The sequence below is a fragment of the Tigriopus californicus genome, chromosome 4 (genome assembly GCF_007210705.1).
Source record: "Tigriopus californicus strain San Diego chromosome 4, Tcal_SD_v2.1, whole genome shotgun sequence".
Classification (NCBI taxonomy): Eukaryota; Metazoa; Arthropoda; class Copepoda; order Harpacticoida; family Harpacticidae; genus Tigriopus; species Tigriopus californicus.
Window position 1 is genome coordinate 12,884,236 of NC_081443.1, and position 25,922 is coordinate 12,910,157.

Consider the following 25,922-nt stretch of genomic DNA (forward strand, 5'->3'; position numbering starts at 1 on the left):
AAGGAACAAGATCTCGTCTCCAAGGGATTTCATCTCCTCCATCTCTTGGAAATGACGGACGAGGTTCTGGGTCCCTTCCTCGTTCTTGAGAGCATCATTTCGCTCATGTCCCAAGTGTTTGGTGCCTTTTTCAGCACGAATGTCATGCTGGCTTTACACGGAGAAGGAAATGACAAGTTATCGATTAGGCTCTCTTGTCTTGGCGAAAATTTCATAAACATCAATGAATTCCTAAAGAAGCTATTTTTGATCAGTTTCAACAAAGTCTTCAAGAAACGACAAAATCTATAACATTGTCTGTTGTATGTATTGTCTTCAGAATTCAAGTGAATGCGTAACTAAGTCTGTACATGATGATTGTAAAACAAATGTTCAAAGATTACACTTTTAGTGTGTTTTAAGTGACATTATGTAGCATTTTTTGCTGTTGTGAGACTATGCAAGAAAAAGAAAAATAATCTTTCATTTTTGTGAAATTGAAATTCGATATTAGTTCTTTGGGAAATTGAAGTAACATATAATCGGAGCATTTTGGGGCTAAAAACGATGAAATTTGGACTACTAAATCCCATGTAACTAAGTAACGGTAAAATAGATGATATCATAACTTATATTCTGGAGCTAACTAACTGTTCTCCTAATTCAGATTGAGTAGGTTTTTGAAAATTTTAGTTTTTATAATGTTTTTAGGCATGTGAGTTTTTTATGTGGGCTAGGATTCCATAAAGCAATAAAATCAAAATTGTTCCCTATGATTTCTTGAGGTAGAAAAAAAAATGTCAAGATGAGTTTGGGAATTTCCATCAAAACTTTAAAGGGTATTTTTACCACTGTGGACAGGAAATGTTTTGAATTACGTTGTCAAGTTTACACTGAATATGATTAATCACTTCGGAACGTAGATTAATTGTTTTTTGCAAATCGTTAATGTTGTGGTAAACTTGATTGAGATAGTTCAATGACCAATGACATTTTCCTTTCCATCATTTATTAATGTCAGTGTTGGATGCATCTAAAACATAGATCTGTATAGTTGGCCTGCACTGCCTAATACTCACATCACTCTTAATTTGAGCTATTTCTTCGTTAGGTCAACGTTCATAAAAGACGGATGAAATTGTCAAATTGAAACTGAAATTATAATTCGAAAGTAACTAATTCTGACAATGCTTATTTACATTTCAAATCCTTCTTGATAAAGAGAGTTGAGAAAGGCTCAAATAGACTTCTGATGGTTTTATTCTTGTTGTTGAGATTCGTTTTCGCCCTTGTTGAGATGGGTCTAAATGAAAATAAAAAAAAGATTGTTAACTCCCATAGGACTTTCGCTATAAATTTGAATGAAGCTGAAAAACATGCCCTGCCAATCATTTTAATTTGCTGAACGATAGTGTCATTTCCTTTCTCGTTTTTTTGGGCCAAAATAGCCTTTCAGCCAATTCAGTTCACGTTTGGTGTTGCCGCCACGTTTGGCGCCTTTCATTGGTTTCTTCGCTTGTTCTTCCTCTTTGAAAGTGGACAGAAGATTGTGCGCCAAATGGTTCACGTGAGGAGAAACCTGGAGGTCATCTTTATGAATGGTTGTGATACTCGCGACAATCAAACACAACATAAGTAAGAGAAGTATCATTTTTCACCGAAGCTTCAGGTTAGGCGCCGTATTGTAATTCTGAAGTTTAATGGAAAAAGAGCCAATTGGTTTTCAGTACCATTGAGATTTTTGGTATGATTTTTCAAATCAAAAAGTGTTAGGACAAGCTTCGTGTTGGTTTTCGTCAATAAACTCGTATTACAAATACAATTTGAAATGTAAAATGTAGAGCTGGTTGAACGATGATGGTTGGAGATGTCATTTATGCTCTACACACGCATATAATTAAGAATATGTAATTGTTTTAGATGTTGAAAGAACTCGAGGTCAAAATGTCGATTTTGCTTCAAATTTTCGACCATTCCATTGGAAAATGCTAAGTTATGAACCCGGGAATCCAAGGAATGCTCGTAAAGGTCTAAGCTGCCAGACATCGCCGAGATATTGCTGCAATTGTAAATATTCCGACATCATTCTCTTTTCCAGATTGAAGATCTTACTCAAGCGATTTGGCAATTTCTACCCCATTCGCCCATGTGGGAGCTTTACGCTATGCCGGTCATCTGCTATTTCGGCCGGCGGGGTCCTTCTCACATACATCATTGTCCTCCTGGAATTCAGATTTAGTGAAACTGACCAGAAAAGCTGCGCCCATCCGCCCTATTGGAATGCGACTCAACCCGAACTTTTAAATTAGTCATTCGTCATTTGGATATGTGGTATATTTCATACAAATTATGTCCTATCACAGATCTGGTGCCTTCTGGGGGAGTGAATAAACTCACTGAGCCATGTTTCTACATTCGTCTACTTTGTCTACCAATTCCATGATGTAGTTCTGAGCCATTTGTAGCGCCTCCATTTTGGACAAGGGCCTATCCCGATGACACGGGAGCACACCTCGTAATCGCTCAAAGGCATCGTTCAGGCCATTCATTCGTTTTCTCTCTCTGGCATTGGCTGCCAGGCGTCTTCTAACTCGGGTGGATTCGGAAATGGGCTTCTCATCTCTCTTCTTGGCGTTCTTCTCCTGATTCTCAGTACTCGAACTTCTTGGACTGGTTTGAGAATATTGCGGGTAGACTTGGTCTTGATATGAGTAACTTTGACCTTCAGGCCAAGTAAATGCCGGCGATGATTGATCGCTCGAGATAAATGGCTCGGCATAAGTGGATGAACTAGCACTAGAGATCGGAGAGTCCGATGGAAGAGACACGAACATGTTGGATTGGAAAGAGGGGTTCAGACTGAGAAAGTCGTTGGAGTTGGATCCCCAAGAATGGAAACGAGGCTTGAGTTCCATGCTCTTCACAGTTGGAGCTGCGGATAACAATTGAATGAAAATCCGAAAAAAAGTTGGACCCGTCTAGAATCACGTAATAATGAACATGCTCCAAAGAGGTCTCGTCTGCGGCGAGAGGGTAAAGATCGCAATTTGGGGTTGACCAGCCTCTCCAAGCAAGGGATTTCACTTTCAGGGTTGCTACGGATGATTTAATATGCCTTCAAAAATTCATTGTAACCCTGTGGCTGAGGAACATGTCACTCAATGGAATTTAAACAACAATCTATTTAATGTATCATTCTTGTGACAAAATTAAGCATTTCTGCAGGAAAGTAATGCGTCAACCCTGGTCCGCTCAATTCATGGGCTGACCGTCGTGTCCACGAGCGTGCCAATGGCGGTTTTGAGTTTGGGGTGGAAGATAATTATTGGTCGTTCTTCAGACAATGAGAGACTGCTGAGAGTATGATTAGAGACGCCCCTGCGAGATCAAGGGCACCGGGTGCCTATAATAAGACTCGAGGATTTCTTGATACATTCAAAACGATGACTTCTTGAGAGTAAATCATCCCGCTCCCAGAGGGGTCCTTGTTCGATTCAGACACGGGGGCATTGCTATTTTCAACTTGTCATCACTCTGGTTTAAAAGACCCCCTGATTAATTCCTCGGGTGTCTCCAAGGGAGGGAGGTGGTTACAGCATGCTCGGTCAATTCATTCACACGGATCGTGAGCCAAAGTAAGTTTGGCTTGGACTGCTGAAAAACATCCCTGGTGTCGATTGGCTTGATGCATCAATTTCATCACTACCAGGTCTTTGGTACAAATAACCGCACCAAGCACACACGAAGGATAAGACAACCATGATCAATACCAAGCCCATTAGAGTGATGTAGGCTAACGTGACTCGGATGAGTACTGTCACTAAAGGTGAAGCAATGCAAGAGCCCAGCCACAAGAAGCTGATCAGCGTTTGAGCCATTCGTGGACTGTATGAATGGAAGAGCTCCAAAGAACAGGCAATGATTGGGTTAGCTATGGAAAAGTACAAGCACCATGTGAGTAATGTGGACCATAGGATAGAACGGTGAGACCATGGAAGGAAAAGAAGTAATACGCCCAAAGAACAACCTCCCAAGATGACTTGAAAGGAGAAGTTGCGACGGGAGTCAAAACAATGGCCCCAGAACAGATATCCAATGCCGTTAAAGAAGTATCCCCCCGTGACCAGCAACCAACTCTGGTGAGAGCCCAAGATAAATTCACCCTCACTAAGAAATCTGTTGGTCAACGTGACCAAACCAGTCAGGATAAAAACGGCACCAAAGTTCGTCAACCACAACATGGAGAAGGCATTTGATCCGATGTTACGTGGGACATCTGGTTGTGAGGAGCTCGTTTCCACAACATGATGCGACGTTAAGTGAAACAAGATCCAGCCGAGCATTTGAATCCAAAATATCAGCAAAGGAAATCCCAAGCGCCAATCTTCCGTAAATTCGATTATATCTAAAACAAGGAAAACCAAAGAGCTGAGATTTTTCATTCATTAGCACTCGCCGAAATTAGATTACCCTGCAAATGGGCACAGGTTGACCATATAACGCCTCCGAAACTCAAACAGCTGCAAATCCATCCAAGGGGCAAAGAGTGATTCTTACGATCGGTCCAGTTCTCAAGTACCCCATGGAATATCATTCCAGATCCAGAGCCAACCATCAGTCCAATACTAAATGGAACATCAAATTGACTTCAACTGAAACACTAAGAACTGTAATGAGTGTCCATTTGGTGTACCTCACTTGATTCTGGAAGCTATGGGCGAAGAAGTAGTCGAAAAGGTGTCCAAGAGTGTGGAGGACAATGCCCCAAAGGACCCTGAGACTAGTTCGGGAGGCATTTGCCAGGGAAGCAATTTCAGCGATGAAAATGAACCCACCAAAAGATGCAATCTTGGAGCAATTGATCCAACAACGAGTCTCATCATCGTCGGTATCTTCCTCGAAATCAATGTCTTCAGAGGAGAAAATGAACACTTCGCCTAAAGATAGAGTGAGAACTATGTTCGATATCCCATTCAACACTTTTTGAGCCCGCATTGCTCCCGATTATGTGTCGATCCTAAAGCAACATTATTATCGTTATCGTTGTTGGAGGTCTGGAATGCTTCCATGATGCAATGACTTCATTACGTCTAAAAATATGCACAATACCGGGCTGTTATTTAGTGATCTGTAAAGCAAATGTCGGACCGAAATTCCTGGTTTTTAAATCGCTCAATTGTGCAGTCTCCATTCTTAATTCACTTAGTACAGTACTGTGGCTCGGTTGTGACACTCTCGCATTGTCCACCAGATCAATTTGAACTATTTCTCTTAGAATCTCGCCGTCACAAAGTCCCTTTGACCTGGTCGTTGACCGCTAGCTAGCCAACGAGCTAGCCCTCCACTCGTTGCTCTTCCTCTCAGTCCTCATGGAGATGAGGTCCTGAAGAGCCAAACCAGAGTACGCACGCAGAAAAGACGTCTACCAAAATGATGGTGGTTAAGAGATCAGAATCCGTCGTAATGCTGATTAAGTTAAGGATCACTCTGAATGGCAGCGAGATGGAGGGAAGAAATGATGATTTGGACCGTGGTAAAAACCTTAATCAGATTGTTTCTCCTTCTTCAAGGTAATCTAGTAGCCAATGAGATATTGAAAGGGGAAAATGCTACTAGCAATACAGTAATTTCATTTGGATTTGAAGTAGATTAAGTTGTTTAAGCATTGCTCTTTCATTGCTGGAAATGTCTGATTCTGATTAGAGTATTTACCCCAGAATCTTTGTCAAACTCGTTTTCCCGTTTAGAACTCATTTTCGATCCATACCTACTGATCCAATCATAATTGCATCACTGTTCATACAATGAGCAGGATGAGTCTAAAGCAACGCCTCATACAAATAGAAAACGCTTTAAAAAGCTCGGAATATGTCGGCGAACCGAGCTTTTCAAGAGCCCAAAGGGCTCAAAGGTAGTGATTATGCAAAGGGGCAAAACAAATTTCCAACAATAGCTCGAACAAACATCGCCCCATTTGAGTTGGTCTCCGTGAAGTCAAACAGTGGAAATCATTACACCTTAGTCCGAGGACCTCCCACTCCGAAATCTCCGAAAACGCTCGTTCGTCCCTAAATCCTCACCATCAGTCTGTTCTATAATGGCTGCTCACCTAGTGGATTGTGGTTTTAGCCAGTTTACCGCGAATTCATGTAGATATCGTCAATACTTTGGGTCAAAGCAGTCACAAAATGATTTAACCTCCAGACAGGTGTCGACGAGGGAGACGAGTCAAAATAAAGCTCTGAAAGAGAGAGTTCCCATCAAAACAAGGCAATTTCAGGGTTTTCCGAGAATCCAAAACATGCGGAAGAGACCTCGACGAAAAGGACCAAAACAGTACCTTGAGGATGAGATGGTTTAGACTCCATTTTTCGATTCGTGCTCTGAAAAACTTTGTCAGAAATGGTGACCATCAACCCCTAATGAGACTCAGATTGACAGATAAACCGAGATCAAAGAAGGACTAGCGAGCGATCGGTCGATATAAGATGGAAAGATAGGCTTGTTCTTTGGAGGTCCCAATTTCGCCCAAGGTAGGAAATGGAGCAGACTTACTTAATGAAGAAATATTAGAATTGCCGTACGATCTTATTTACAGTCGTTAGTGGGCTGGTTGGTTTGCTTTGTCCTTCGTTTTTGAATGGGTTAAAGAGATATTTTTGTGGACTTCCTTACAGCTACTGGGAAGGGAATTCCTAGCAGTTCAAGACGAAAAACTTTTTCATTTTACTTAACTATATTTTCACATATCATTTGATCGATCAACGAGTTAGAGTTGGCGGATCGGGCTAGCCCTTGAACGAAGGTTGATCAGGAATTTTAGTCAATAATTTGTACAAGTCTGACTTAAATCTTGCTCCTATATCAACACCTAAATGCTCCCACCGAAGGAAGCACACCAAACAATGAAAGAGCCCGAGAAAGAAGGACTTCAATGTTCTGACAAGCCTGGTTTCTCGAAGGCTTGAAGGTGCTCTCAAAATGCACATAAAGCCTCTATGGTCACTACAATTGACCCTAAAACCTGAGTTGGGACAAAGTATCAGACAAGTTGCATCAGACACCTTTCATTTTTTCACTGAAAACGGTGAGGTCCTAACCTTTCTAGTCTCTCCCAATTCGAGAGCTCTCTCATACCTTATATGTTCTTAGTGAAATATCTTTGGACTTGTTCGACCTTTTGCAAACCTGTTAAAGTCATTGGAGCCCAAAGAGATGGAGTATATTCAAGATACGGCTGGACAATCGACTTGCACAGAGTTAGCATCGTGATACCATCTCTGGACTTAAACGTGCGATATATCCAACCACATGTTTGAAAAGCCTTACCAACTTTCAACTGGATATGCTCATCGAACTTTCCATTATCTTGGAGGACTACACCTAAATCCTTCATGGATGAGACCTGCTCAATGTCCTTACCTTCATCATCTAATAGTGGAGTGTCTAATGGCGTCGACCCAAAGGCCATTGAGCGGAATTTCATTCCATTCAGTGCCATGTTACTCCCAGCAACCCAAGGAGTAGATTTGGTCTAAGACCTCTACCAGACAACCGGAACTCTGACCATTGCTACCCACTACCAATTTTTGTATCATCAACATAGGAAGAGATACTGACATTACTACTACCAAGCTTCAGAAGTGCAGCAACGAAGACGATGAAATGGAGAGGACCCAAAATGGAGCATGTGGAGCAAATGAAATGTATGTCACTAAGGGATCCCTCAACCTTAACCAATTGCTTCTTACCACAAATGAAACAAATAAAACCAATCGAAAACCTTGCCTTGGATCTAGTTACTAGAGGTTTCACTTGAATATATGTCTGTAAGCAGTATAAGCGACAAAATCATCAAAAGGGCCGGCCATCATTCGTGGATAAGAATAGTGTTGTCAATGATATTACATAACAATGCGCCTTAAATCATTCAATAAGTTACCAAAATGTAATGTTGTCAAGTCCCGAAGGGCTGCAAAGGCTAATTTTGCCACTGAGTTTAGTAAACGGTTCAGGAGATGCCAAATATTCACGTCCGTTGGGAGCCCATTATTCCAGTTGTGTGTTGTTTTATCAAGAGCGTCCAATGAGATTTTTCGTACAACACCGCTCAAGAAGTTTGTCAAAACCGACCACTTTTTCCCCTTCCAGAGCAAATTATCAAACGGATCACTTTTGAACCATAAGAAGAAACACTCAAACATCAACTAGGCAACATACTTACTAATATCTCATAATCGTATTCCATCTCTGTGTTGCTTTTCTTTTTTTTCCTCCTCTTTCTTTCTCACCACTTATCAATACTCTTTTTACGTCTCATCTGATGTCTTGAGTGGTTCTGTGATGCTAATAATAACTTATTGTGTTTCAACTGAATTACCAAAATTTTACAGAACTGGTACTGCTGCTATATGTAGCCTCCTAAGACTTTTTAAAAGCTTTATTAGAAACATCAAACAACAGTTGCTGAAAGATTAACACAATTCCTTTAAATCCTTTCCTACTTGATGAGGCCTTAACATGGGCAAATATTGGCAAAACTGTTGATAGATAATGTTTTACCTCTTTGATGTTTTGAACTTATCTGTTACTTAAATTTGACTTCACTAAGGCTTGTCCATAGTCTAATGGATTTTTTTAGCTTCCCCAATTAGTTGTGAAGTAAGATAAAAAATGGGGCTGAATTTAAAAAAAGTGAAGTTTTTGCTTTTGGTTATTGTAATATCTATTTTCTAATGCAACGGGATTACTTACTATTGATACTAGATTGCTCCTCTTAGATGATTTGATTGAAGGCCACGATGTTCCTAAACTTCTTTCAAAACTGAACGGAGAGGCAAAAAAAGAGTGAGGTGAAATCATAAAAAGGTTTCAAATCATATTTTTGCACGTGGCTGACAAGAATATCCAATCCCGAATGGAAAATGAGCCCGGGTTATCATAAGTAATTTGTAATATGACTTCCAGCATCTCATTTCTAATCAATTCTATCAAGCGAAGTTCAGTGGTTTGGGGACGATCCGAGTCAATTAAAAATAAGCTCCTGAATCTCCGAGCTTATCCTTTATCCATAGATCTTCACTTAAATCAACACCCCTGTGCATGTCGTCATGTAATTATCCAAAGGGAACATTTTGTTTTTGGTTCCTTCACTCTCGAGACGGGTAAGGTTCCATTTTTTTCTTAAATTGATTATCCTATGCTGCCCCAGCTATTTTTCTATTTTCATAAATTTCTTTCAAAAACTGATTCCGTTAATAAACCCTTGCACAGACATTTTTGAATCGATTTCGTGGGAAGTAAGGGTGAAGGAATGAACACAAATTTGTCCCCATGACCACTTTCAGAAACCTGCAATAACTTTGATTTTCTTACAATCTATGATTTGTTTCCTTCAAGTTATCGGGAATGTAACTCAACTGTCAAACGATGAATTTAGTAAGCTTTTAAGTTTTAAAAATCAACTGCATCAATATTTGGACGGAACATAAAAAAATGAATTCGCAACCTCTCTCAGTAAGCAAAAATTTGTATAAATCGCTAATTATTGGTGAAAATTCGGAGCGATTGCCTACTGCTTTAAAAATTCCAATGTGTTTTGATTAGAAACCAAAAGCTACTTCTTGTCTTTATGGGTGGCAAAAGTATCTACGCACAAAAAATCAAGCAAATTGTTCCGAAGGCTGACGAGGGGCGCCATGTCATATAAAAGGCCAATTCAGTCAATTATGAGAGGGGGTATATAAATGCCCGAAAAATTATAGAGTAATGTCATAATAGCGATATAGAATAATTCTCATTATACAATTTTCCGAAAACTAAAGTCAACATGGGATGTGTTGTTTAGGAGCAAAAAGTCCCGTTTTCAGTACGTGTGTTTTATAACTTTCTAACATATTCATAAGTATGAGGGATAACAGTAAAACAAATCAGTTCAAATAAAGTTACCTGTTTCCAAACCAAAGCCTAAGTACATTTAGCCACGATGTACTTTGGTCAATACTAAATAAATAAAAAATAATCTCCTGTCAAGGATTTCGAAAATCCCGCAAGCCTTTAACTAATGATCAATTCAAAACATGTCAACAGCCGGAACAGTACTTCTTTCACCTTCAAATTTGGTAGCCTCCCACATTTGCCCAAACACTCGCTAAATTACAATTCATACTTTTGATAGATCCAATTCCTGGCTTCCTTTGGTGTGGACTCATTCGCGTATATCATAAAACAATCATGAATAAATTGAATTCCCATGCCAATTCTTCAATCGATAACCTCCGTCATGTTTCAGGCCTCTAAAATGTCCTTGAGAAAGCCTAGTGAAACCCATAACAAGCAGTTTCTATCTCAAAACTGACCTTTGAGTTGATCAAGCGACGTCATAGGCCCAGATTTTCTTCACTGATCCCAAAATAGCTTAGAAAGGGATAAACATACAGGACATATCAAAGCACGCTTGCTCTTTGCTCTTATTTGAATGTAAGCAGGTATTCCTTTGAGCCATTTGATGACTACTCATTGCCCAAAGTGGATCAGGATTGGAGCTCAATAGTTGTTGGCAATTTTGAGAAAGCCACTTTGGGTTCATTCCTGCATGAAAGATATGAAAATCGAGCAACATTGGGCACAAAAGGAGTGGAGGGCGTTGTAGTGACCATGTGTCTTCAGGGGTGCAGATACAATTATCTGGAACGAATTGCTTATGCCAAGACCATTGCCATTGTTGACATTGTGATTAATTTCGTGTTCATCGCAGGCATCCTCATTTGCAGGTAAGAGTAAATGCTGGAGTGATTGAGCTATACCATGGCACATTCATGATTCTTGTTTCTCCAAATAGGCCCATGATCCGAGGACAACCAAATTTGGGGCAATCATGTCTATGGCATTTAGTATTGATTATATCAGATGGTCTTCTAATCTATGGACTCAACAAATGCAAACTAACTTTCATTGCGTTGTGGAAAACCATTCTGTTCCTAAAAGTGGTAGTGAATTTGACCTTGGTGATACTTTTGGCAGTGTTTGCATTGTCAAACATGGAGGGGTTCATCCCGTACATAATCCGACCGGATGGTACCTCTCACATGGCCTCCATCTTATTTTGGTTCACCTTCATATCTTTTGGTGCTCTAGTAGCCATGCTTCCGTTTGACATCTTTTTCTTGGCCTCTGTGAATAAGGCAACCTTCGAGATGCTGGCCTGGTTGCCATCGTCGACAGAGTCCTTGTTGACCGAAGCCATGCGACACCGAGCTGGAGGAATGTCTTCTGAAGACCCAAAAAATCGGCAATTGGGGATTCAAGAATCTTGGCTCCATCAGGTATTTAAATCCTAGATTAAGTGAACCAGTGCGATGTATCCCAATGTGAACTTGGACGGTTTCATTTCAGGATATCATTACCCGAGCGCCAAGGCCACGATCCCATGTTCTTTCCCAAACGCAACCCGTTGGTTCGATCGATAATGGTAGTAACGGGTTCGATAATCCCATGAAGCCTTTTATGCCTATGTATTTGCCACATCCAGCATTGCGGTATTCGGCCAACTTTAATCAGGTATCGCCCTCTCCTTTCCCCAATAATCTAGCCGTGTGGCAAGGATGATGTGTCACATCTAGCTCTTCAAAATCAAATCTGTGATCGAAACGTGTCATATACCTATATTTCGTCAACACTCTCAATAAAAAAACCGATTGATTTAATTGAAATCAAAAGAGTAGTTCTTCTTCTTCAATAAGCCTTTGAAGGGATTAAAGTTGAACTTTTTCTCTGTGGAGTCGGCAATCAGCTGAGCCATGTGATCAGTCTCCTCGCGCCTGAGCTCATATTCTGGAAACGTACAAGAAAAAAAGTTCTCAATTAAATGTTGAAGTCAAGTCTAAAGGTAGGGCATAACTCAACTTACTCGTCTTTGTCTCATGAGTGCTTGGAGACCTTCGGACCTCGTTGGGTCGCTTTTGATCCATCTGCGTCAAATCTTCCAGGGATTCGGAGACTTGTCTTTTGGCCTTGGATTCCACGTTTTTACGGGGCGGTTTAGGTGCCTCTTTGGTCTTTCGACTCGGTTGTTTCTCTAATTGTCGATTAGGAGGTTGAGACTTAGATCGGCTCTGAGGGGTTGGGTCAGGGGCTGGTTGTTTCGCCCGCCGAGGTCCACCTCCTTTCTGACCATTGTTTGTGGGTGCCGCTGAGCTCTTGGGCTTGGTGGTGGTGGGCGGAGTAGGTGGCACAAAGCTGGGTGGCTTCTCATTTAACCCAGTTAAACGGCCCTCCGAGATAAGCTTCCTCAGGTTGGAAAACCCATCCTCCTCATCGGTGGGTGGTTCTTGCAACAAATCTGACAAGTCTTCGCCTCTTATCTCATTTACCTTGGCTCTGGATGGCCTGTGTTTTTGATCGTCTTCTAATTGAGCAATGTCAATGGGACTGGACGACTGATGGGAAGCACCTTCAGGGGGAATCCGTTCCCCACGGGGAGAGATTCGACTAGGATCAGTGTCATCCTCTGCGAGGACGGGAAGTTGGTCTTGTGGAGACCGTCTCCGGCTGGAGTATGAGCCATCGACAGCGGGCTGATAATCAAAACTGGCTGTGGATCTGGCCACGGACCAATTGGATATTTGGCTGTTGAGTGTGCCATGTTTACTGGTTCTCTTTGAGAATGTGTCTGGAGTGGGGGGGATCTCTGGACGAACCTCGGCTAATCGTGGCACCTCGCCAAAGTCGTCAAAATCTTCATGGCTTTGTTGTACTGGTGGGCTGATAGAGCTAGCCCCTCCGTGGATGGAAGGCGGGGGTAAATTTCGATGAAAGTCCTCAATCATTTGATCTACAGAGCTCTTGTTCTCCATTTCGTTTTGGGGAACACTTCTGACTGCTCTCTGGTTGGCTTTGTGACGCTTGTTCTCGAGTTCCCGTAACATGGTGGTGCTGGCTTGTGGAGTGTAATTCCGGATAGTCTTTTTCCCCATGGTAACATTAGGTTGGGACGAGGAAATTTTGGCTTGAAAAAGGCTCTCCTTGGAAAACATCCGGGGACTTCCCTCCATGCTGTTATGGGGTGATAGTGACGATGTGGCCGAGGATCCTTTACTGTTTGAATGAGTGCTCAAGCCACTCCCACTCCCAGACAAGCTGTTGGATTCCTCCTTTTCATAGCTTTCTTCTGACATGTTATGGATTAATGTATCGGTATCAGAACCATCCTCGTCAGGCTCTCTAGTATCGGAACTATGGGAACGCTTCGATTCCGTTTTGGGAAAGTAAACATTGGGATTCTTCTTGAACTTGTCTCTCAATATAATCCCAAATGAGGAGCGATTGGTGTCCGTTCGACTCAAACCCACAGTTTCATTCGGCTCCTCATTTCCTTCCGCCATTGATGGCATTGACTGGTGGTCTTGTTTCTCTCGCATGAACCAATGTCCGTTGTGTTTACCATTTGCTGTCGGTGTCGGGTCTTTGGGACTCTTGGCACCAAACCAAGTGGTCTTCTCTTTCTTCTTGCGATCTTCTTCTCTGCGATCATTCGCGAAAGAGGTCATGTTTGGTGGGATCTTTTCTGTTTTCCGCTCTGACTTGCCCGGATGCGTTCGAGCCATGTGGGCCTCCATAGATGGGGTGTTCATAACAATTTCTTCCCAAGGCAAGCTGTTGAAGCTTTGTGGCTCATTATCCCCTCCACCCGTTCTTTGACTGTTTTGCCGATGCACTTCGCGACGTCTTCGAAGCTCTAGTTCGCTTTGAAGCATGGCAACATCGTTGAATGGCACGGGGTTCGGATTCCTTTGCTGAAGCCATAACTCCGGCTTGAATCGCTGGTAATCATCAGGTCTCATTGGTATGGTCCTGAGGAGGAATAATGCGAGTTATTAAAAGTTGAGCTCCAAAACGGTGTGTGTTCTAAGGAGGAATCACTCACCTTGATGGAACATTGAAAGGAAGGCGACCTTGTAGCTCCGGGTGAATAGGGACCTCTCCTGATATGAACGGATGGGACGGAGAAAATCCTCTTCTTTTGAGGTACTCTCTCTGCGCGTCCAAATTCAGTTGCCTCAGTACTATTTGCTCCGGGTCATTTTGATGAAGAGCCAATTTTGAATTTGACCGCATCAGCCTTTCGTTTTGCAACTGATGTTGTTGTTGTTGTTGCTGCTGTTGTTGTTGTTGCGCAGCCATGGCAGCTTGCATCATCTGAAATGTGAGAATAAACACGTCAATGGCCAAGTGATAGGTCCATAAATTACCTCGGACGAGGTGGCATCGTTAAAGAAATTATTGCGCTAGATCCATTTCCCAAAAAGAACATATCTTTGTGGGTCATTCTTTTCTTCATATTAGTTTGCCGCGATCTGTTTTGGAACCAAGCTCAGAGTGTTGCACGACTGGTGGGTGGATTAGAATGGCACCTTCTGGCGCCATTAGTTAGTTAGCTCTGATTTTGATGGTTTTTCTGAGTGGCAAGACTCTCAAATCTGCTTGAGAAAGGCGAATAACCGTAAATAACATGATGATCTGGCGTTTTTATCGGCTCTGGTTCAAAATCCCTCTCGCCATTTGGGCTTCTCGTTCTCGGCTTGTTGAATTTATTGTCGCATGGTCTTGCTCATGAGGATTGGATTGAATTGAAACGAATTACGAGTCATGTTTATGAAAGGTGGGCTCTAGTCAATAATTTGAGCTAAATCTAGGCCCTTTCCCGAATGAATCATTGTACACGTATTGCTACTTTAGGGGGAAGGTTATTCATGCAGAGGTGTCGATGCTTCAAGATTAGAAAAAGTGAAGAGTTTTGGCACACCGCAATTGCTCTTTTATTTTCGGAATTAAATGTGCTTGAATCGATTTACTATTCTCGTCGCATACACAATATTTGAGGGTCTGTATGCATTCAAGTCTCCGCCAAAATTGTCGGAGGAGATCCGAAATCTGTTTCTCCGCAATGAACACTTCAACTATCTGCAACACCATCTAAGCTAGCAACCAGTCGTTTAGTGCGGTATTCCTGCGTATTGTATGTATGACTCCCAAATGCTCCATTATGATGGTAATGAGCTCAGGGTTTCTGTCGACTACCCAGCTGCAACATGATGACGAGTTTTTGAAGGGAAAATGGCCAAATTTCGCACGGAGGGCCGCTTAGAAACCATCCGAAGGTGCATTCATGAGGCATTTTTTCCTCAATGAAGCGATCTTGATTGCCAGTCATGACTTGACAAAGTTCTTTGGCTTCGTGTGCAGTCGGAGCCCGAACTCTGGGTGCCTTAGGATATGAAAGTTCGTCGTTCTTTGCTCTTTCTCAAGGGCCGATCACAAGTACATAACTTTGAAAGATTGTTCATGGTGACGGGGTGGAAAGTGACATTCACTCGATTTGACACGCATTTCCAACCTTTTCGGCGACGGCTTGGAGGTCTTTGATGGTCAGATTGTTGGCAATTCTCAAGAAACGAAATCTCATCAGGCTCCAATTTCCCGTCCAAGGATTATCCAGATTAATTGAGGGTTGATGTGAAACACATGTGTTGTTGTGGGGTAATGATAGGTTGCTGTTGCCACAGCATCGTCATCGAACTTGGCGCCACATGACGCAACTCACTCGTCGTAGTAGGGCGAATGCAATAAATGCAATCCCACATTTCTCTGGGCCTTGTTGCTCGCTCTCTTATTTTCCAAGATCAAAATGATGTATTTCTACACTGACCCTTGAAGATTTTGATGCGTGAGAACTTTCTACAGCCAATAACAATTCCCAAATCACCAGTTTACCAATCATCTACAACGATCTTGCTCAATGCAATCATTGCCAACCCTTTTTGTTACAAATCTTTCTAAAGGTTTCCCTTATGGCTTCGAACCACATTTGTCGCTAAATGGTTCCCATTTCCTTAAGTGCCTTATGAAATGCATCCAATCTTTCCCAATATGTTTGATGAGAACGCGCAAATGATTCTTGCCTTGGGTGGATTTCACCAATCTCACACAAATGTTTAGTCTAGTTTGACATTCCTACCATTTGACGCCGTATGAGTGGCGGTATGTCTTCGATGCCCGGATGATCCGTGGCGATGGAGCGGCGGTTCCGAATTTTGATATCGTGCTCAGTGGCGGATCTCAAGAGTTGAGGTGGCAGGCCTTGGGGATGGTGAGCAAATCTCCTTTGATTTTGGACGAACTGCTGTTGTTGTTGCATGAGTCGTTGTTGTTGCTCCCACATCGGATCCCGAAGATCAATCATGCTCTTTTGACGGGCTGGCATTTTCCCGGGATAAGAAAATCTGCAAAGAAGTTTGGTATTCATCAAAGAGATTATCTTTTTTGGGTACTTTCGTAGCCAATGCGAGCTAGCACAGGGTCATGCTTGGCAAGATCATTCATTCCGAATTGCCCAAGCACAGTTGGGAGTATGATTAATTTCGTCCGGGTGGCGGGATCCACTACAAATGAGAATCTATCATAAGATGAAAGATTATCTGGGTAGACATCCACTCGGAGTGACAACTCAATGGAAAGATCTCCCTTGTTTAATGGGGCTCTAAGTCGGACACTTACCTGGGGAGAAATTGTTCAATCGGATCTGATTGGTGATGGTTTGGCGAAGGAGGTTGGAGTAAACCTCTTTCGAGACTTCGTCCCCGTGAGCCACTCCGTTTGGCATCCTCACGTCTCTTGTTGCGACCTCGCCGATCTCGCGAACTTGTTTGACTGGCTGCAAAATGGTCCTCCCCATGCTTGATACCCCCTCGATGACGAGGATCTTCAATCCTCGGTGGCGACGGAGGACGAAGATCGTGGAGACGCGAGGTCGAACCGCGGAAGTCGCGATGCTCTTCGGCCTCAAGAGCCCCCATCGACCGGGATCGACGGTTCCGGATGTACGGTACAGCAGATGCTCTTCGGCCTCAAGAGCCCCCATCGACCGGGATCGACGGTTCTGAAGCCGACTGTTTTCTAATCTAGACGCTCGTGGGGTTCTTGTGTTTCTCACACGGGGAATGTCTCGGTCTAAGGACTCGGGTTTTATATTGGAGCTATTGAATGCTCCGGCTCTACTTTGAACACTCTCATAAGGGTTCGAGTTGGATTTGTGACTGACACTTGATTCTGCAGAGCGATTCTTCTGGTTTCGGGCACCTTGTTGAGCAGAGGAATCTTTCTTCTTCCCGTATCGCTTGGAGACGGGACCAGGAGAGATCCCGCGTCTCGGCGGATCTTCAAAGAACTCTCTGCCATTGAGGACCACTCGAGCATTCGAATCCGTCCTCTGCATCAGGCCCCGCGATGTGGGTGTGCCATTTTGAGTGTTAGACGACGAATTGCGGTCAAAGGAGCCATTGCTACTCTCTTGTGTGTGTCGGGGTTTCAGATGAATTTTGGTCTTTTCTGGCATAGGGGGAGGCATCTCAACTCGAGAAGATCGCTGATCCAAGTAGGAGAAGCCTTGATTTCGAGCCAGAGGTGGGTTTTCACTTCGACTCCGAGATTTATCCTTCACGTCGCCTGACATCTTACTTCCATTGTTGAGGTTATGCCTCTTCATCTGTTGAATGTCCCGCCCACGTGCTTCCAAAGAATGGATCTGAGCTTTTACGTTGGTTGTGGTGGTGGTCGAGCTGGTCGTGACAGATGGGGACCTCCCACCAGTCTGATGATTCCTGTCGTAGTCCTCATACACGATCACCTCTCCATCGCCCCCACCATTCATCCCATTCACCCCAGTCAAGCCCATAGGCATGGGAGGAGGAGGCGGAGGTGGCACTGGTTGAGGCGGGGTCGGCAGAGGATCATTGACCCGTCTAACTGGACTTCGCCTCCGAGAGACATTTTCATCCGCATAAATGATTTCGTGTGTGGCTTCACTAAAGATGTTGTCGATCTTGTCACTGATGATGCGTCTCTTGTCGGAAATGATCGGTTGAACTGGGCCCGATCGCGCCGATGGCGATTCTCTGGCCTGTCTTCGAGGATCGACCATGTATTCCGAATCGGTTCCAGAGAGTAAGCCATCGTCGAATTCACCAATTACAGAGTCTAGTAGATCCAAGCTGCTGCGAACATCATCCCTGAAAGCGTAGAAAACAAGAAATCAGCCATGAACACGGGCAAATCCCAGCCAAATCTTGCATCTCATTGTGTCGTACTTTCCCTCTTGAACACAAACTCGAGCACTTTTGTGGCTCTGAATGACCACAAATGTCCTTTCTGAGCCTGTGCAGCAATTCAATTCAAATGCCATATGGTGGGTCAGTTGGGTAACTAGTTATGTTACCAAATAATTTCCTCGGCCGTTTTCATTGTCATTCAATTTCAGTTGTAAGACTTCGTATGGTGTTCTGGCAGGACAACCTCAAGGAACAAATTGGGCATGACGAATACAAAAAGGTTTGTTATTCTTCTTCCGTGAAAGAATCGAGTTTGGCCACATCACACTCATCGGTCATATTTGATATTTGATGCTTGAAAAGGGGTAGATCAAACACTTATCATACGCCACTGCGGGATGGTCAATAAAGCCCAGGACAATTTTAAAGCTTCCGAGCAACGAAAGAATGCGTGTTTCGATTGGTTGGAAGGCAAATTGAAAGTGTGACATTTGCGTGAAAAGGGTCCATTGTTCCCACCAGAAAGTGCCGATGTATGTACGTAAGAGCATACATAAGTGTGGATTTATCCTGGCTAACCCTTGGATTGCCAAAGCAAATGTCACTTGAGCAGCCACTTTCTCAATTTGGCCATTGTTCTCGTCTTGATTGCATTACGAGCCAAGGAAGCACTCGCAGTACAAATGTAGTAGTAGGAGCTCTCGCTCGAACTTTGAACAAAGGGTTCAATTGTCAAAGGTTTAGAGATCTTTGAACGCCTCATTAGACCACATTGAGACGCTGAAGAGGCCCTTTTTAATAAATATAGGGGTCATTTCAATGAGTGGGGGCTATTGTTTCCTCAAATGACTGGCCATCTTACTGGAAGTGCGTTATTGAACTTTTTGCTGGTTGGGTATGAGGGATCAATCATGGATGTCTAGAGCATGGATGTGGGAAGACTGACCAATCAGTCCTAGAAGACCATCCTTTGTGCTATTTTGCCAACCGAGTGGTCGGTCGTCCGACATGGACTTCAGTCTAAATGTCCATGGATCAATGCTTAGTTTGAGCCCGTTCCAATGTTTCCCAGGCGAAATTTTTGCGAGCGTCTCAGGTAATTCCCCGTCTCCACTAACCTCATCCAATACGTGACATGCAATGAAGTTCATCCCAGTCATTTTTTTGCAAGATCGTTTGGTATCATCATCATCATCATCATCATCATCATCTTTATCATCACTATCTGCGTCGTCTTATGAGATGGGCCACATGGTTTTCTATCACTTGGCCGGATTGCTGAACCCAGCAGCAAGGTGGTAGCAGGAAAACAAGAGGATGATAAAATTTGTTCTTTGCTTCTTTTATCTTCAGAGCAGGCAGAGCTAACTGACCACCTGCTATCGTTTCTGGCTCTGTGCCACATCACATGGTGAGAGAAAATCCCAAGATTTTGGAAAATTGAATGCCGTCTTTCTTCTCCGATCAAACCGTGCTACGTTTCTCTATTGACGAAATCCGGATTTCTAATCTCATAAGGACTTTTCCACACAAGCAGTGATTACCGCCCGTTGGGATTCCCTTTGGTGTCCTGATTAGTATTGATGCTCCTCTGCAGGATCTACCTACAAATGGGCGTTGTCCTTACCGCTTCATGGTCTTCTTTCAAAGGCTATGTTTTCCTTCCAAATTGGGAGCTCTTGTTTCCGTGGAGGATCACACTTCACAATCGACGTCACTCCCCAACCCAAAACTAGAACGAAAACGAGACTCTCCCCGTTTCACACCCTCGAGAAGACACCGTGCTCGAGCCACTTTCGGACGATCTGTATTTCGAAGCTAGTATATATATATATAGAGAGAGAGATGCTTAGTTATTGGCACTGGACTCCTCGATGTATCTATCTTCCCTCCTCACGTCTAACTTCACAGGCTGTTTTTATCGAACTGAGAGACGAGTGCAGAGCTTCCAAGGAGAGAGAGAAGACGAAGGAAGAAACCACCGACACCGTTCCTCCTCTCAGTTCTGAGGCCGATTCCTGATTGGGCCAGCTCTGACTCGGGCCAGCCGGCCTCGTTTCTTCATGTCTGGTTCAAGACAAATTTCACTACGAGAAGAAACTGTTATCATCGGCAGAGGAACCGATCACACTCACTCGCTCATACGCAAGTACAGTACGATATGACAATGTGGTATTCAAGCCAGCTCCCACCGCTGGTCGGCTTGGGAGTTAATTTACAGATATCCGTGCCCAATCGGGTCCTAAATATTCCGGAATACGATAAGTGCCTCATTCCTAACGGCTGGCGTGCATTTTTTAAGCGGGGCTGAAATTCTTGATCAAGTCTGTGAAGAGAATTTCGAGCCCCAAGCAAGCAGTTCTATTGTACCTCTGTGGTACACCATCCACAAATCCACGGGAAAAAATCAGGCCGCCAAGAAAGGGAGACCGAGAGAAATCTTAAAGACCCTCGGACGACAAGCGATGGATAGATAGATAGATAGATAGATAGATACATACATAGTTGTAACTGACTTCGGGTTTTCTCGTGAATGGTGCTCCAACAACATCAACAACATAAAACGAGAAGAAGAAGACGACGACGAAGACAACGACGAAGACAACGACGACCAAGAAGAAGTCGGAGACTCCAGAAGAGGATAGTAAATAGATGATGGAAACAGGTATGCGGCATGTAGAGGCCTCACGATACCGTACTGTTCATTGTGTGAGGAGTACAGTTCATCATTGGAGATGCAGGAAATCTGCGATGCTTGCTACGGGGTTTGGCGTGGGCGGAAGCCAATATTGAACATTGACGGTTGTCTGACCTTGTTCAAGTAATATTTGTGTGTTCGTTCAGGGCCCGCAAGTCGAAAGTAGATCGCCATTTCCGTTCATTGTTTTCTCATGTTCAGGGCCCGCAAGTCGAAAGTAGATCGCCATTTCCGTTCATTGTTTTCTCATTTCTCAAACACGACCACCACCAATTCTGAATTGGTCGGAGTGATCGTATGTTTAGTCCGGGCATGATTTGCCACTTCCTCCTTTCCGCCGCTCTTGCAAGCTCTTTGGAACGATCAATGTGAACCCTTTCTCCTCCTTCGGTCGGTTCCTTCGAAACCGCCAGTTTTGATCAACGATCTCCAATGAGCTCAGGCGAAATGTCCGTTCAAATATATGTAAAAAATCAACCCGAATGCTAGATGGCATTCACACGTTTTCCCAGGGCACAAGAGGAAAAAACACACTTGCAACTAAAATGCCTTGACAAACCGCAAGTTTGCATTTCTTTGCCCTGTCAAAATGAATTTGACTCAATCCGTGATCTACGGATGTCAGGAAGAGATAGAGGTTTGCCATCGGATGTCCTTGTTGGGCCGCCAGTCAGGCCGTCAAGGCCGATTGCTGCCATCAAGCTGGATCAAGAAAAGTCACGAGGCGAAGGCCAATAGTTCATTGGAGTGAGTGTGAAGCAAGAAATCCTCATGATTTGACCTGATTGAACGGCATCTTGATGTGGGCAACGAATCCATGTATCAAATCACATTGCTGGACAGTCCTTTTGGAGCTATGAGGTAATACGATCTCTGGATCTCTGAAGAATGAAGACGGGGGCGTTAAACGAAACTAGTCCCCAGAGGTGAAGAGGCGATGGCCGGGTCGGCCACCTCATCGACGATCTGTTAGTCGAAAGTTCAGCCAGTTTGGATTACATTGGATATTGATAGTCTTCCTCCCTGATGAGAGAGAGATTGGAGAAAAATCAAATGGGATGAACTTTCTGATGGGTTGGGCTGTGATCTCATGTTTTCCCCGACTCATGGTTCACGCCAGTCTCCACCTGATGAAGAGTCGAAGCTTCACCTCAGCACCTCGGTCAAGCTCGCTTTTTCCAATCTGATCAGGATTGGTTGAGTTCGAGACCAGGATGCATGCATATCTTGTGTGAATGATTTGGTGTTGTAAATTGGACTCGAACCATCAAACCAACAAACAAAGAGAAGGTTAGATCTGGCGGAGGTTCGCAATGCAAGAGAATGGAAGGATTGAGTCACGAGTTCAATTTTCTTTGGACGTTTCAATTTTCCGTCTTACCACAATTGAAGTTGACGGTGAGCCATTCAATGGCAAATTGTGTGAACGTCGTCACTCTTTTCTTCTTCTTCCACTACTTCCATTACCTCTCGTCTCCTCCCCTTCCATGAACTTTTGCCATTTTATTAGTTCACCCGCTCGCTTCATTTTGGATATACATAGTAAACTGTATCTGTAGTCGGTGCATGCAAGCACGAGATGGTTGGCACTTCGAGAGAACCCCTCTCAAACACGGCCATGACACTTAGTAGGAATTTATAACTATAATTTACTTCACTATGTACAGTAGAGTTATTATCCCTGTCGATCCCAGCATTGCTCTGTTACTAATCGCAGTTCAACCATTTCGAGATGAGACTCCCCAAATGGGGGGCTCAAAAGAAGCATCCGATCCTGGACTTGGGATGTTTTCTAGTCATCTCACATTAGAAATGGGTTGAAGTGGCAAGGAAGACTCAGCGTGGCACTTAAATACGAAAAGTCAGCACCAAATGTTAGTTCTCCGTGATCTTCTTCTTCGGCATGGTCCTCATGATGAGCAAGCCCATAAAATTTGGAAATGGAGTCATTTTTTGTCCTTTCCCTGTCCTTCGGAACTTTCTCCCATTCTTCAATTAGGCTTGGAAATTGCGCACCCTGAGTGGCCATTCACCAAAGCCCAAGTAGACTGAAGGTGTACGTAGAACCCCTCGCAAACACGAGCCTATAAATCACACCACTCTCGAGCATCCTGGGTGCTCCCAATTCTCAAAGTCAGATCGAGATTCTTGCTCGCCTTTGTCACCAAAAGACACTTCTTGCGTCATCCTGGTGAACGACGAACCATTTTGTAGAATCCCATGCCCAACCATTGATCATGGGTGATCACCAGATCACCAATGCTCGATAGGGGGTCTGAACAACGGTCGGAAATATGTTTGACAAATCCTCCAGGTGATATGAATGGCAAGCTGGTGGCCCTCACAGGGAGGCCTCATGATTGGGTAAGTGATCCATCCATCCATCCATCCATCCAGGATTTGGAAGGATGACAAGCTACCAGTTTTAATTTCTTCTCAAGGATTGGTGGTGGTTGAACTTTGATTGCCCTTGTAGTTCTCAGAGAGCGGAAAGAGACCCGGTGAACTTCCGAGCTTGGATTAAATCTTCCAGCTCAACAAGTGTAACGAAATGGCGATATCACTTAATACGAGGAGACGGTTCAATTGGGAGGGCAATACATATTTACCACCTTGCTCGGACCAAATCACGGAAGTTGGCTACACACGTAGAGGTGCGTTTCCGGATACCATTTCTTTATCAAATTAAGATCCATAGCCAACGTTTTGATTCTGCCCAAATGGGAATACTTATCAGACCATCCACCTTTTCAAACGGAAGTCTGAAGAGGTACGTACCTTTTAGGTACAATCTTGAAGACATCAATTACGGATCACTTGGGAGAGCAATCTCGCGAGTCCCGCGATGCTCTTAATTAAACTGAGTTGGAAATGATCCGTGCCTTAATTACAAACTGGATGCTCGCAATTTCACATTCGTTCCACAGAATGTCAGCCAGGAGATCCATCTATCGCGAAGCTGTTCATTCATCTGTTAAAGGTTTTTTTTAAATCTTGATCAAACCACGAATGCCTGAGGTAGTCGAAGATTAACCTCTTGACAAGGGCTCCCAAACATATAATGCAATCATAAAAGAGGGCCACGTAAGTCTCTTCTCGGAGTGCAGAACAGGTAATTACCCGTACCTACCTACCGACCGACCGACCTACCTATGTACGCGTACAGTACTCACACATGGGCCTCGTCTTCATCGTCAAGTCTTTCACGGTGGTGAATGAAGCCAAGTTACATAATCCATGGGTTCTGGATTTGACTTGATCTCTGACTCGAGGCTTAAGGCGCTTCACTCAAAAAACCTCCCGATGTAAATTGCAATCTTGACTCGCGAAACTCTGAGATTGTAAATAAAATGCACTGTATACTTTATTTCACAGGCGGATACTTTTTCACCCTTTTTACGAGGGTGAAACCTGAATGGTGGAGTGAGGCAAAACCTCAGTCGTAAATCAGCTGGAAGTGCGTTTCAGAAGTTCTGCTTGGCCATTAAAACTTTCCCATTTATGATTATTATTACAATTGTGGTCATCGCCGTCTTTCATTCAAGATGGTCATTTTTGGTTGGTTGGTTGGTTGGTTGGTTGGTTGGTTGGTTGGTACGTTTTTCGTGTGCAGACTTCAAAGACATGACGGGGTATTATTCGGCGCTATTCAGCAATGCATACTCGACGTCCTCCGAAAAGTGTTATGTCACAGACTTGTTATCCTTGTGATTGCCACCAATTTGTCATCTGCCTGGTTCTCAGCCAGGCTTTGGGCATTGCTAGGGATCAAATTTGCAGTGAATCATCCAACAACAACCATTACCCCGAAAAACGACCACCACCAACAAGACCAAGTCAGACACAAAAATGCGGAACGCCCACACTTCGAACCATTGAAAATTGCTTCAAGTCACTCCACGTTCACTTTTAAGCCCATGCCTCCTCCTCCTCCTCCTCCTCCATCTCCTCCTTCTCCTCCTCCGCTTTGGAAACATGTCTTGGAGAATCTTTGTTCGACCAGACACAAACTCGTATTTCTCGCTATGACCGAGAAAGAATGTTGGTCAAGCCAAAATACTTTTTTTCTTTTAGTGCACTAAAGAACATGGCTCTTGAAATGATGGTGCAACTCTGGATTGCTACATTCCATACCTGCGTTACTCTTTGGGGCACATCTCTTATCATTTGTGTTTGAAGAGAGCCTTTCCACAGTCATGAATATTTGATGATGCCTCCCTTTCCCTCATGCATTTCTGCAGTACTTAGGAAAAAACTAAAGATAATCGTTGTCCCGTAAAAAGAGGCAGGGTTCCATATCTTTGGGTGTTGGTAATGGCTTCTGGCCAAAGAGGCATGCAAATTTCATGCCAATAGTATTCGTCGTATGGAACGGTGAATTGTGCTCGATCCCACCCGAACAAGATTGCGAGTCTGGAGGGGTAATTTTCGCCAATGAGAGCGAATCCTTTAGTGGGCATGGGTAAATCGTTGGCAACAAGATGCATCATCGTTCGACCGAACCCGGTTGGAGATATTCAACGACGGTGAGAAATCATCTCGAGCACATTGAAAAGATGTCCCAACCTGTATTCTACCTAGATGTCTTTAAATCTGATGGTAACTGGACTCTCGCCAATCATGACGTCGGTGGGAAAATCTGTCAATGATCTCCGGTTTCGTGGTGAATCATTCATGCTCCAAATGGGACAAGAGGCACAATGAATTATGTTTGTTTTAGCGATCACGCACACCCAATTGAGTGAATTTTCCCAAGAACACCCGGTACAGATTTGGACCAAGCACCACTCACGATGAATGAACGGTTGCACGTGTCAAAGTGTTAATTGCTCAATCTGGCCAAACCACTGTGTCAAGAAGTTCAGGGTAAAATCTGTGTCATTCTTGCCTCATACAAAGAATGTGTGACCCAACTCCCAAATCCCGATCCCGGATCAGCCTCAGTTCTGAGAAGTTCGCTCTTGAGGGGAGCGTGACCGAAATCCATGACGTCATCAGGGATGCCTAATGAGCTGGAATGAGGAATGAGCCAAAACTAACGTCCACTTGTTGGGTTTGTCGCCGAATTAAGGTGGACCATCACAATTAACAAATAGACGGGCATTCAGATCTTATCGGTCTGATTACAATGGACTCGTTTT

At 43.6% G+C, this 25,922-nt stretch overlaps 5 protein-coding genes across 6 annotated transcripts in view; 2 read left to right on the forward strand and 3 right to left on the reverse strand.

Annotated features, from left to right (window-relative positions):
* Nucleotides 1-6: 6 nt before the first annotated feature.
* LOC131879610 (uncharacterized) lies at nucleotides 7-2,391 on the forward strand. The gene is made up of 3 exons (XM_059225972.1): nucleotides 7-121; nucleotides 1,428-1,614; nucleotides 2,078-2,391. The coding sequence occupies exons 1-3, from the start codon at nucleotides 52-54 to the stop codon at nucleotides 2,286-2,288; spliced, it is 468 nt and encodes a 155-aa protein (XP_059081955.1). The 5' UTR covers nucleotides 7-51; the 3' UTR covers nucleotides 2,289-2,391.
* On the reverse strand, nucleotides 2,373-2,894 carry LOC131879630 (protein atonal-like). Its single transcript, XM_059225989.1, has one exon. The coding sequence runs from the start codon at nucleotides 2,892-2,894 to the stop codon at nucleotides 2,373-2,375; it is 522 nt and encodes a 173-aa protein (XP_059081972.1).
* A 247-nt stretch (nucleotides 2,895-3,141) lies between these two features.
* Nucleotides 3,142-4,989, reverse strand: LOC131879609 (uncharacterized). 2 transcript variants are annotated; one of them, XM_059225971.1, is made up of 3 exons: nucleotides 4,678-4,989; nucleotides 4,450-4,604; nucleotides 3,142-4,384 (listed from the first exon to the last, which is right to left on the reverse strand). In XM_059225971.1, exons 1-3 carry the CDS (start codon nucleotides 4,860-4,862, stop codon nucleotides 3,594-3,596), a joined length of 1,131 nt encoding a protein of 376 aa, XP_059081954.1. In that variant the 5' UTR covers nucleotides 4,863-4,989; the 3' UTR covers nucleotides 3,142-3,593. The 2 variants fall into 2 exon arrangements, with proteins under 2 accessions (XP_059081954.1, XP_059081953.1); XM_059225970.1 differs by having other exon boundaries at nucleotides 4,673-4,989.
* Nucleotides 4,990-10,456: 5,467 nt separating this feature from the next.
* LOC131879327 (uncharacterized) lies at nucleotides 10,457-11,684 on the forward strand. The gene is made up of 3 exons (XM_059225615.1): nucleotides 10,457-10,751; nucleotides 10,820-11,303; nucleotides 11,374-11,684. Exons 1-3 carry the CDS (start codon nucleotides 10,636-10,638, stop codon nucleotides 11,584-11,586), a joined length of 813 nt encoding a protein of 270 aa, XP_059081598.1. The 5' UTR covers nucleotides 10,457-10,635; the 3' UTR covers nucleotides 11,587-11,684.
* LOC131879631 (serine/arginine repetitive matrix protein 1-like) overlaps nucleotides 11,627-25,922 on the reverse strand; it is a 16,261-nt gene continuing 1,965 nt past the window's right edge. Inside the window, exons 2-7 of the mRNA XM_059225990.1 lie at nucleotides 16,866-18,044; nucleotides 16,534-16,746; nucleotides 15,995-16,259; nucleotides 13,904-14,175; nucleotides 11,888-13,830; nucleotides 11,627-11,811 (exon numbers count right to left, since the gene is read on the reverse strand). Of these exons, the coding sequence (XP_059081973.1) occupies nucleotides 11,681-11,811; nucleotides 11,888-13,830; nucleotides 13,904-14,175; nucleotides 15,995-16,259; nucleotides 16,534-16,746; nucleotides 16,866-18,044 (4,003 nt within the window). The 3' untranslated portion in view covers nucleotides 11,627-11,680. The remainder of the gene's footprint in view (nucleotides 11,812-11,887; nucleotides 13,831-13,903; nucleotides 14,176-15,994; nucleotides 16,260-16,533; nucleotides 16,747-16,865; nucleotides 18,045-25,922) is intronic.

Bases quoted from the DNA above. Each gene is read 5' to 3' on its own strand.
- LOC131879610 (XM_059225972.1), top strand. From the start codon at position 52: ATGACGGACGAGGTTCTGGGTCCCTTCCTCGTTCTTGAGAGCATCATT. The intron at 122-1,427 runs GTGCCTTTTTCA...GGGCCAAAATAG, and splicing joins GCTCATGTCCCAAGTGTTTG to CCTTTCAGCCAATTCAGTTC. The intron at 1,615-2,077 runs GTAAGAGAAGTA...TCTCTTTTCCAG, and splicing joins GACAATCAAACACAACATAA to ATTGAAGATCTTACTCAAGC.
- LOC131879630 (XM_059225989.1), bottom strand. From the start codon at position 2,894: ATGGAACTCAAGCCTCGTTTCCATTCTTGGGGATCCAACTCCAACGAC.
- LOC131879609 (XM_059225970.1), bottom strand. From the start codon at position 4,974: ATGCGGGCTCAAAAAGTGTTGAATGGGATATCGAACATAGTTCTCACT. The intron at 4,605-4,672 runs GTACACCAAATG...TGTTCCATTTAG, and splicing joins AGCTTCCAGAATCAAGTGAG to TATTGGACTGATGGTTGGCT. The intron at 4,385-4,449 runs GTAATCTAATTT...TCCTTGTTTTAG, and splicing joins AACCTGTGCCCATTTGCAGG to ATATAATCGAATTTACGGAA.
- LOC131879327 (XM_059225615.1), top strand. From the start codon at position 10,636: ATGTGTCTTCAGGGGTGCAGATACAATTATCTGGAACGAATTGCTTAT. The intron at 10,752-10,819 runs GTAAGAGTAAAT...TTCTCCAAATAG, and splicing joins GCAGGCATCCTCATTTGCAG to GCCCATGATCCGAGGACAAC. The intron at 11,304-11,373 runs GTATTTAAATCC...GTTTCATTTCAG, and splicing joins AAGAATCTTGGCTCCATCAG to GATATCATTACCCGAGCGCC.